Genomic DNA, 12,153 nt, shown 5'->3' with positions numbered 1-12,153 from the left:
TCCTCTGGCCGTAGCGGCGGCTGGAGCTCGGCTCTGAGCGGCTCCTTCCCGTCTCGTCCTCTCTCCGCCAGGGCTGGCGGAGCCGGCGGGCCCCCGTCCCCGGGGCCGTCCCGTCTCCTCTGCTGGGGACGCGCAGCCCAGGCGAGGCCGCGGCCTAGGGCGGGCGGAGCGCGTGAGGCGCAGGATGCGGAGCGAGGCCCCCCCGGCCGGGGGCTGCGCGCGGCCCCAGTAGCCCGGGATCGCCGCGGATGCGGCCTCGCCCCGCGCGGCGGCCCAGGAGGCGCCTCCGCCAGGCCCTCGCTCCCCAGAGCCTGTGCAGCTGGGGGCCGCTGCGGCGGCCCGCCTGAGCCGCTCCTCTGCCCCGGCCCGCCTGGCCCTGCCCTCTCCTGCCGCGGTTGACAGTGAAGGGATGTCTGCTGCCACCTCCGCTGAAATGATCGAAACTCCCCCGGTCCTCAACTTCGAAGAAATTGACTACAAGGAGATTGAGGTGGAAGAGGTGAGCGAGCGAGCGAGCCCCGTGCGGAGCCGGGGATGTTCGGAGACTCCCCACCACCACTTTCCTGCACCCGGCCCATGGGGCGATCCACTAGGTGTACAGCTCCCTAGAGCTTTAGGGCAGCGTTTACTCTTTCGGACCCCAAAGCACTTTACAAACTACATAAGTATTGCAGCCCTGGCACTGGTAGGCCGGGAGGGAGGAGAGTGGCAGACAGCTGCCACAAAGGTGCCTGGGTGGGAGGAAAGATTCTGCTCATAGAGACTGAGGCAAAACCCTAATCTTATGAGAGAGGCTGTGAGACCACTAACAGGCAAGGAGAGCTGGCCCTCTCTGATCTATATAGTAAATTCTGTGCTGTTCCCCCTCTGAGAAATGCCTAAATAGTGCAATAATGGGCACAGTAAACGTATAGATAGACGAAGGGCTGTGAACCTGAGCTGCCAGGGAGTTTAGGTATTCCAAACCTGAGGAACAGATCAGCTTTTTGTAAAGTGAATTTTAGGTTAGTCTAAATTTAATCCAAACTTTGGTGGCAGTTGATAAATTTGAATTCATTTATCACAGGCAAATGGAGATTTTTTTTAACTATATTGTAATGCTTCCATTTAATGTGTCTATTTTTGTAGGTCTCTGTTTTCTCCTCCATCCATCCTATTTAATACACGTATAATACATCTATTAGTGTGGTATCTAACTGCTGATCATTATTATCCAAATTTCTTACGCATACATTATCGTGTTTAGGCATAAAAGACCCTTTTTAAAATTTATTAAACTAATTTAAGTGATGCTACAATCCAGTGGCTGTTACATTAACATCAGTACTGCATTTGTGACCCATTCTACATCTTTGGTATTGATTATACATGAAGTAAATTCAATTGTCCATTTATGTTTTACTTAGTTTGAAGAAAAATGTTTCCCACTTGAGTATTACACTGAAAGGTTGGCTATAGAAGAATTGCCTTAAATTCTTTGCAGTTGGTATGTAATTGATTAAGAAGGAGTATCTAAGAGTATTTGTGGATAAGTTTGGTTTTTCTGTGGAGGCAGAGTGGATTTTCTCAAGAGCAATCTATGTGTTTTCCAAAAAGGTTCAATGGAGATCAGGGCCTTGATGAGCAAGTTAACATATCTTGCAAGTTGTTGTTCCATACAGCTGTATCCCTCTGCTCTTGTGAAGTCCCTGTTTAAGTCAAGGTGTTGTGTGCATGGGCAGACCCCCATTTAACTCAGTAGAATTTACACACGCAGAACGACTTGCAGACTCTAGACTTAACAAACATTGGCATCATTATTACAATCTTTGTGCTTTTAACTCCTTAGCAGATTAATTACTGCTGAAAGAACAAGATCTCTTCTTCTGAACACAGTAACCGTACAGAAGTGAACATAGCCTTGTATAGCACCTTTCATATATAAGATAACCAGTAGCTCAGAGCTTTACAGAGTCATTTGCTAAATACTGATAGTTAGCCTGTATCCTACTGAATTTTGGTCCACACATAGTCTTGGCGACTATAAATTGATTTATTGAGAAGGAATGTTTTCCAAGAATACTGTGTTTGAAAGGCATCATGGTATCTTTGACTTCCACCTTGAGAGTCACCAGAAATCTGTAGAAGGTACTTTGGCTTTAATCTCTCTTCAAAAGGATTTCCTTTTCTATAAACAAGATAAGAGGTTCTCAAAGTGGAGGAGGGCCCCCTCTGGGGACGACGACCGCGGAATGTATTCTGGGGGGGCATGAGACGCTTTAGGGCAGGGATTGGCAACCTTTGGCACGCAGCCTGCCAGGGTAAGCACGCAGCCTGCCAGGGTAATTACCCTGGCGGGCCGGGCCAGTTTGTTTACCTGCCGCGTCCTCAGGTTCAGCCAATCGCGGCTCCCACTGGCTGCGGTTCGCTGCTCCAGGCCAATGGAGGCCGCGGGAAGCGGCGTGGGCCGAGGGATGTGCTGGTCGCCACTTCCCACAGCCTAAAAGTCTAGCTAGCAAGTCCCCCCTCCCCCCCCCAAAAAAAACAAAACAAAAAACCCCAAAAGGCAAAAGAAAACAACAACATGCAAAGCACCTTATTTTTGTTTCTATTCTGTCTTGGTCAAGTAAAGAATAGAGGAAACTGTACGTTGTTTTTCAGTTTACAAATAAAATCCTACACAAATAAATTACAATGATTTGGACTTATATATGGGCATATTTATTTTTTTCCTAAAGTTAAGTATTTTAGGAAAAATTGTCAGAGTGGCCACTAGCAAGAGTTGGTGGCCACGCTCTGAGGCCACCAAAAAAAATTATTGTGAGAACCCCCGGGACTAGATAGTCCTGCCTCAGTGCAGGGGACTGGACTAGATGACTTATTGAGGTCCCTTCCGGTTCTGTTTCTGTGACTCTATGAAATGTCTTGTGTCAGAATTACACATACCTCTTCCTTTTAAACATTTAATTCCATCATTTCCAAACAATGTTTCTGTATTAAGGAATTGGAAGTACTTTTGTATTTGAAGAAGACTCTGAAATTTGTATATTTGCCTATGTTCAGTAATCAAACAATTAAGTGTCTTTTGAGATATTGCTTGTAGCTAGCCCTTACACCCATGGAAAAAGTTAAGGTTGTGGTAATTTTAGAGATCATAAACAGGTGCCCACTGATGACCCATAAAAGTGAGTATCACATAGCAAATATAATATGTTGTACTTAGCACTTTGAACAAGTAAAATACTATACAAATGTTTAATCCTCACAACACCTGAGGACAGTAAGGATTGCCACCTCATTTTACAGATGGGGAAATTCAGGGCCACACAATGTCTAACTGGGAGGTAGAACTCTGAGGCTTGATATACAAATCTTGGGGTCCTCTTACAGATGTACCTCTGTATGCATGCTGACACCTGCAGGCAGGATTTGGTGCACCAAAAATGTGTGCCTAGATTGAGGCCTCAGCAAGAATTAAACTATAGGAGTCTTGAGTCCTAATTAGTTTACTATATCACACTGTCATCCTGAGACTTGCCTCTCAATCTGAGGAAAAAATGAAGGTGATCCATTTGTTTTTAGACCAAGGGAAGGGGACTTTTGTCAAAGGGTAGGGAGAAATTTTTGTAACAGTTATTTTAGCATTTTGAGTTAAGTGTATGTGATCTACCAGCAGTTCTTGATAGGCCACTGGATACCACAGTTCTGAGAGTAGTAAAAATGCCTAGAGGATAAACTCGTATTGCAGTGGAAGCAACAAAAACTGCTTTGCAATGGAACAGGTGAACTAGAAACAGAACTTGTCCACTATGATTAAATTCCAAGATGTATGAACCCCTTCCTTGTCACCCCTTTCTTTTTGTGCCTTCATTGATTTCACAATTGCTAGTGACTATATGCTGTAACTAACGACATAGCATTGTGCACTAGAAGAAAACTGTTAATACTTCATTTTAGAATTCTTGCTCTCTAGGTGTAATCACCCTTTACAAGGAATTAAAATGGTTGTTTTATTATAGTATGTGGACATCAGTTAGATGTCCCAAGATGAACATCAGCAAATCTAAACTGAAAAACGCAAAAGAATTCTTGTATAATCCCAGCTTTGCTCTTGTATTATCAAGGTTGTCTGGTCAGCAGATAGCACTGCCACTGGTTTATTAATAGATTTAAGTTCTGGAATAGTTACAGGCCCCAAGTCCTAGCTAATAAACATAAGATCTGTGCTTGTGCTTTCAGTTTGGTTTGGCCAAGTTTTACTGGATAACACATGAATATACTGTATTTTGTTCCTCTGCATGGCTATAATTTAGGAGGTGAGAGGCATACACAAGCCAAACATATATCCAACTTCCAGGTGGCATTTTGTTGTTTAAAGTCCTCAAGTTGGGGTAAGATGGGTACGTAATTATCATGGTGAATAAAAGTCAACCCAGAATTAATGTGCCATGAAAGAATATTCAAAGCAAGAATGAAAAACAACCTAAAAGTCAGGTTCAGCAGCAACCTTCCTTTCCTTTACCCCTGGGAAACTTCTGATTGCTTCTGTGATTGTCTTATTTTTAACTCAAGTACCAAATAGTCTGAAAAAGCATTAATAATTAGGGAACAAAGCTACAGACCTTACCCTAGATTTCAAGCAGCACAGAAAAGTGCTAATTTTTCTAAATGTTGTGTTCTGCTCATCTGTTTTATGATGCTAGCTAAATTAGAGATCTTATTTTAATATTTTAGGAGTTGCTTGGAAAATGTGGCTTTAAATTTGCTTGAAAAATTGTGGATAAATAAGCCTTTAAAGGAATATGTTATGCCTTATGCTACATTTTAGAAAAATCCAGAAGGATTTATAAAACAGTATATAATTCTGAAAGTTTGGAAATGAACTGAAAATTTTTGTCTTGAAAGTAGTGATGATACCAGTGCAGATTCATTCAGTTGTTGAATGGAGGCCCATCTGATTAAATAATTAGTAATAAATGGTATCTCTCTATTTGCAAAGTTCAGTTAACAGATGCTTTGCAATACAGTGTGTGGGTTTTTATTTTTATTTAAACCTGATCTTAAGGGTACGTGTATAGGAAAAGGTAAACTTAACAAATAAAATAATTAAAAGTCAATAAAATAACTTCCCTTCCTTTTTTGATACTTTGTTTCTGGAGTATTGTCCTCATGGCTCTATTCCATTCTTTTCCATAGTTAATTTGCTTCTGCCACCACACATCCACTGTAACTAAATAGAACCTGTCTGATTTGTGCACCTTTTGGTTGTTGTCTGTTGTTGGTTTGAATAGTGCAGAATGTACACAGCTCCCTTTTATGTTATATGAGCCTTGGCACCCAAATCCTACAATGCTGACCACTCCACTATGGAAAATCTAAACCCAGTACTGGGAGTGGTGTGTGTGTGTGTGTGTGTGTGTGTGTGTGTATATGTATATGTGTGTGTATGCAATATTATATATTTTTCTTCTTTAAAGTGACTTCCAAACAACTTTAAACCATATACTATTTGAAAGCTTCTGTTATCCTCAACTACAGTAATCTGTGAGCTGCAGGGTGCTGGTGGCATCTCCAACAAGTATTACATGCAATTTGTTGTAGAAGTGCCAGTTCTCCAACACAGTACCAGATCTATTGTTACTCTCCCTAGCCTTGTAGAATCCCTAGCAAAGTTCCTTTACTTTCCCATAGTACTACTGATGATCCCTGTCGGACCCTTTTGCCTGCACCTCCCCCATGCAATCTACTTGTAGTTGTCCGTGTTTCTGTGTCTGGTTCATAGCTGTGCTTCCATAGCCTCTTCTCCTCACTGGCTCAAAAGATCCAATACTTCCTGTCTGCTCCAGGCAGGAGCATGTCTTGTACCTCTCTGTGTGCACGGAGCTGGCATGGTCTATTGGGCAGCTGCACACAACAAAGCTGATCTGCTAGGTCTGCTTGCCAAGTTGGGCAATCAGAAAAATTTCAAAGGTACGGAAGGTTTTAAGGAGTGTGGCTTCCGGTCTCTCTGACCCCTGGTCAGTGGAGTTTAAAATTGTGATCAGAGTGGTCTCTCTTGCAGGGAATGGGGCTTTGTGGGACAGTGACTAGAGGACTGTTAAAGTCAACACATATCATGCAGTGTCTTCACTCATATTGCATCGACTTAAGTAGGTCAACTATGGCATTTTGGTGGAGGGGCAGGGGTACTATGTTAATGTAATGAGGCACTTATGCTGGCTAGAGACGAATTTGATGTAGACACAACGTAACTGTAGTGTAGCTGAAACCTTAGTTTCAACAGTCCACTTGAACAATGGTAGTTAATAACTAGAGTATTTTGAGGGAATCCTCTTACAAAGAGGAACTGATAAGCTTTCTAAATATATATTTAAGAATAACTATTTAAGTTTTCACACCACTAAGAGGACATATTTGTAATGTGTACACCTACACATAATACATTTTTGGAAACAGCTGAATATGATTTTATCTGCTCACTGGGGTCTGAATTTAGGGTTCTTTGTCTTCAACAGCTGGTCAGGAAATGGTTTTCTAGTCCCATGAAATTTAGAATATTTTTCTTGTCCTGATTCAGGACAGGAAAAATAATCTCAAATTTTTGTGAACCAATAATCCAAAAACATTTCAGATCAGGTTAATTGAAACACTTCATTTTGATTTCACTTTTTAAATTCTTTTTAGTATAAATTAACTAACATTTCCAATGGAAGTTATTTAGAAACAAAACTTTTCATTTAGAAAATGTCAAAACATCCTATTTTAACAATTTTGAATTTTTTTTCCAGTAAGTTTTAGAATCAGGATATTCATCAAAGCTGATCCTTTTTCCTGCTAACAATTTTGGTTTTGACAAATTGTCATTTTCTGATTATAAAAAAAATGGTCTGAAAATTCCTGACCAACTCTGTTTTCCTCGCAACCGTTGATGGCCTGGAGTCTTAACTGTGGTCCAAAGCCTTGATCCTGTAATCATAGGACTGGAAGAGAGCTCAAGAGGTCATCTAGTCCAGTCCCTTGCACTCATGGCAGGTCTAAGTATTATCTAGACCATCTCTGACAGGTGTTTCTCTAACCCACTCTTAAAAATCTCCAATGACGGAGATTCCACAATCTCCCTAGACCATTTATTCCAGTGCTTAACTACCCTGACAGGAAATTTCTCGCACCCTACGTTTACATCACAGTGGCAGCTCCTGTCCCACAGGGCTGGGTTTGGCTCCCTACTCCGGGCATTGCGGCCTAATGCACGGAGTTACAGTGCCACTGAAGTTTGGCACATCCGTCCTGCCATAAATGGACACAGAGGAGTGGAGGGCTATATTGCAACACCACTTAGTTTGGGGGGCATTTTACTCTAAGGACATTTCACAGATTTTATTCAAATTCATCGTTTCCATGATTACTGTGGCAAAATCATATCCCTATTCATGTTAGATAACAAGGGAACGTGATCTCGCAGTGCTGTGGCTAAAAGAACTAATGTAGTTCCTTGTGTAACCAGGAATATTGAGCAGGAGAATGGAGGTGATGTTAAGTTAGTATATAGCATTGCTGAGACAACTGCTGGAATATTGTAGCCACACTCTTTAAAAATATATTGAAAATTTGGAAAATCATTCAGAAAAGATACAAAAATTATGTGAGGTCTGGAAAACCTGACTTATAACACATGGGAACTGACTTTCTGTGTGCCCAGTTTGAGACAATCAGATCCTGATTTTGAGGAGCGCGGTGTACTCCAGTTGAAGTCAATGATAACTGTAGGTGCTCAGCATCTCTGAAATATTAAGCTCTTGATGTTTTAAGTTGGGCAGCACAAAACAGTAGACACTTGAAATATTTGGTTTTTATTTCTGTGGCCTTGATTAAATTCAGACATTTCACCGGTTTAACTTAAAATCAGTTTTTAAACCCATTAAGTTAAACTGTTGGGAGTTTGTGTGTAGACACTTTGGGGGGAGGGATAGCTTAGTGGTTTGAGCTTTGGCCTGCTAAACCCAGGGTTGTGAGTTCAATCCTTGAGGGGGCTTCTTAGGGATCTGGGGCAAAATCAGTACTTGGTCCTGCTAGTGAAGGCAGGGGGCTGGACTTGATGACCTTTCAAGGTCCCTTCCAGTTCTAGGAGATAGGACATCTCAATTTATTTATTTATTTAATCAGGTTTTTTTAAAAAAAGCTTCAACTGAAATAAACAACTATTGAACCAAAATCGTATTGGCATGGCTCCCACCTGAGGTGCCTTCTTGCAGCAGGCCACGCCACGATAGGCAAACCTGCCTCAGCTTCCTTCCTTTGGAGGCCCCAGTAACTCCATGACAGCTCCCTTGCATAATAATACACTTCCTTGGGCCAGTTTATTATAAAAATGTAGTGCAAAATGGTCCATAACAAGTCCGTAAATATAGTTCATTTATCACTGTCTGCGTATGTGCATGGCAGGTAGTCTTTAAAATCCAACACCTTCGAGTCCATCCACAAGTGCGTATCATTCTCCTGTGTCTTTCTACCACACCCAAGCTCTTTGATCCCGTCCTGTCCTTTTACCAGGACAGCCACCCCAGCCCTTCCAGATTGAGTGCAACCCTTCTCTTCCCAGCAGGAACCCCCACAGCTTCCCTGCTGGGAGTTCATCCTCACTAAGGAAGCATCCCTAACTGCCCCGACTCTCTCATTGTTCCCCTAGATGCAGCTCTCCAGTTTGGAGACTTGAGCAGGTAAGCCCCTGTGCTGTTCCCCTGTCTTTCCAGCCCTCAGTGTTGGCGTTTAGCCTTAGAAGTTGGCAAGCAATTCCCTTGTGCTGTTCTGCTACCTTCAGCCCTCTGGCTCCTCTTCTCCTGACTGACTCAGGCAGCTCTTAGCTGACCCATTTCCTCACTGGGCCTTCTGTCTCAGTCTGTAGCCATTTATATGGCTCAGGTGCCTTTTCCTAAAACCCAATTAGCAGTCAGCTGACAATCACAATTGCACTGGCCTCTACCCTCTTAAAGGACCAGTGTCATCTTGCGAGGAAGCATCTATACACAAGCTTGCACCAGTTTAACTAATCTGATTTAAAAACTTAGTTATGAGTATAATTTTTTTTGTGTGAAGTTCCCTATTCTGTAAAATGTGGATAAAACCTCTCTCTCTCTCTCTCTCTCTCTCTCTCTCTCTCTCTCTCTCTGTTAGGGTGCTAGAAAGTTGAATTCAACAATGAACATGGGGCGCTCAGTATTATGGTGATGAATGCAAGACAAGTGTTTATGAGGAAATAATAAATTCTGGGTTCAGTGCAGTGAATGATGAGAGGATAAAAGAAAATCCTGAACAAATGCCTTATTCTCTGAGCACTGTCCATCTTATGCACTGTATGTGCACAGGGTCCTGTGGAAAAAAAATATGTGATTGGGGCCTTTGGGCATCACTGAAATAATAGTAATAACAATAAAGTGCACCCTTTTATAAAATTCAGGAGGTGTATACATAATTTACACACATACAAACAACCTCACCTCTGTTGTAATAGAGACATTCCCTTACCAAAAAAAAATCCCCCTTCTTCCTACCCAACTGCCCTCTGAGAAATGCCTGCAAAATGAAATGGATCGTGCAGTGGGCATTGAAGGCCTGTAATGCTGGGCTCTGTCAGACCAACAAGAGGACCGACTTTCAGAGTTGAGTCCTCTGTCAACAATGCCTAGGCATCAGCCTTTAATGTTTAAATCTAGGGCCTGTTAGTTTGAGCACCTCAGATATTATGACAGAGGATAATGATCCATTCCAATATATGGAAAACAAATTTTACCCCAATATATTTAAATTACTACTGGGTATAGTGAGTTTAATCCTTAAAACAGATTACTATTCAAAAAAGGCTGGGTAAAACTTCATTAAAAAGACACTTACAAAATAACTTATCTGAAACTTAAAACTTAATGTACATATAAAATGTACTGGGGTCTAAAATAACCCTTTGCTGATAAATTGGTACCTTAGTCTGGAATACAAACACTTCCTGGAATGAGTAAACTATCTAAATGCTAATAATCTCTTCAAAAAGAATTGAGTTTAGACTAAGCAGGGAAATATCTGTTTTAGGAATACTCCACAGAATGTTTAGATGTTAATTGCGTATTCACTAGACTCTTTGATGTGAGCAAGTAAGCCTTAGTATACAATTACTCTTTGAAAAGGAAACTCCATGGGAAAGTATGGATTTGTGTGTTCTTAAACCCCCACTCAGTCCTCAAGTTCATAATTAAGTTGATGTCTTGTGGGTTTTCTTTTGTAGACACTGCAGTTAATAAAGGATGAAGGGTTTGGGGTGCAGGAGGGTGCTCTGGGGCTACGTCGGGGAGAGAGGACTCCCCCCAGTACTCTCTCCCCACAGCAGCACCTGGGCTGTGGGGGAGAGGCACCTCTCCCCTCCGTGGGAGCTCTGGGGCTGCAGGATAGGTGCCCTTCCCCCAGCCCCAGCAGGTCTGGGCTGGGGGAGGGCCGCTGTGACCGCCGCGCCTGGGTCAGGCTGCGCCGTGCCTGGGGCCGGGCCACTCCAGGGTCGGGCTGCTCTGGCCGTGCCGCAGGCTGAGTTGGGGGCCAGGGGAGGGGCGCCCCTCCCACGGTCGGTTGGGGGCTAGGGAAGGGGTGCTCCTCCCCTGGCCGCGGCAGGTCCCTGGGCGGGTTCCCTGAGCGCCTGTGCAGTGCTAAATAGGCTGCTTCACAGCCACGCAGCTTACAGGGAACTTAGGTTACAATAATTATAGGGGTCACTTGTAACTATACTGTCTACATTTTCAGACAATGATTTTTTTTTTCGAGTTGGTGTCCATCAAATGTGTAAATTAGCATTAAAGCAACAAAAAAGAGAAGTGGAAGAGGATAAAGAGAGGAGAAATCTTTTAAAAGGCCTTTTTCCAAGACATGCTCACCAAGTAAAATACTAGAGATGGTTAAGTCTTTGAACATGTCTTATTACTGCTGGTATATACTTATACCCAATGTATGCAGCGTAGAAAGACTGAGAAATCAGGAATTTCCAAAAGTTGTTTCCACTGAATCATTAAACTCTTTACATAGTAATTTGTGTATTTTATGTAACATTAATAGTAATAAGGCCTTGCATTTAATAAGGATATGAGAAATAGAAATTATTGCCTTTATGCAATGTAGTAGAAGTAACTTTTCTGTAGAAAACTTACTTTGAATTTCAAAAATTTTTTGTAGTGTTTGATTTCTTTGCAACTTACAAATAAAAATGAATGTTAATTTCTTTTTTAAGGCAAATGGTGAGATCAGATTCTATTGTATGTAATTGTAATAACCCCAGTCATGCATAGCATTTGAAGCCTTGGCCTTCATCATTGCAGCACAAATTGCTACCACTTGAACTACAGGATTAACTGTGTTAGCTGGCATCAGCAGAAAGCTGTGATCCAGGAGGCTGGGATAGACGGCTGGGCCAGGTGTTAAGTTTGAGTGGTGGTTGCCCAGCCCATTTCTTTGTCTCTCTGCACCCCACATCACATGTATGGGAGGAGCTGCTGCCCCATGTGGGAGAGATGGCCCTTCGTGTGCCATCCCCACACACACAGCTACCTTGGCACCTCCCATCCTCTCCTTTGGTGACAGCACAGGCTTGGCCATAAATCAGAGCATTCATGTTTGGTTATTATTTTGGCATGCTTCCGGGATTTTCCTGAGGAATGCGAGCAAGAAAAGGGAAATTGAACTTTTCAACAGTTTATATCTCCGCCAAACCTGAATAGAATTGGATGGGTCCCAGAAAAGACATTTCTATTCCTAGTGGGGCCCCCCTGCTGAATTTCAAGGGCCTGCTCCAAAAAATGGAGATGTTCGAGCTTCTCCCAAAAAAAGACTCAAGAATCTCTTATAATGGGAAGTATTTTGAAATCTAAATGTAGGGATCTCTGTCTAACCCCCTTTAGTGAAGTCAAAGTGCAGGATTATATCATCTACCCACTCTTACGGAAATAATAGTAAAAGTTAAAATTCAGTATTATGGCTTCATTAGAGGGTTAATTGGAGGCAAACAACTGAAATGGAGAGAACTTGTTTTAGTTCACATTTTGCTCATGAAGGAGAGTGTTAAAGGAAATGACTGTATAAATTCTCATTAATCTGACAATCTCAGTATTGAAAGTATGGGGGTGGAGGGAAGAGACGTATCCCTTA

At 42.3% G+C, this 12,153-nt stretch overlaps 1 protein-coding gene across 4 annotated transcripts in view; it reads left to right on the top strand.

Moving 5' to 3' along the window:
- The first annotated feature begins 235 nt into the window (after positions 1-235).
- Positions 236-12,153, top strand: part of MAP3K7 (mitogen-activated protein kinase kinase kinase 7) — a 61,117-nt gene continuing 49,199 nt past the window's right edge. For 3 of the 4 annotated variants that reach the window (XM_008165544.4, XM_024103073.3, XM_005299735.5), the window contains exon 1: positions 259-499. In XM_008165544.4, coding sequence (XP_008163766.1) covers positions 410-499 — 90 coding nt within the window. In that variant the 5' untranslated portion in view covers positions 259-409. Of the gene's footprint in view, positions 500-12,153 lie in introns of all 4 variants that reach the window. The other variant, XM_005299734.5, reaches the window with a different exon arrangement.

The sequence above is a fragment of the Chrysemys picta genome, chromosome 3 (genome assembly GCF_011386835.1).
Source record: "Chrysemys picta bellii isolate R12L10 chromosome 3, ASM1138683v2, whole genome shotgun sequence".
NCBI lineage: Eukaryota > Metazoa > Chordata > Testudines > Emydidae > Chrysemys > Chrysemys picta.
Note: the sequence above shows the minus strand (reverse complement) of the source record. Positions and strands in the feature narration are given on the sequence as shown.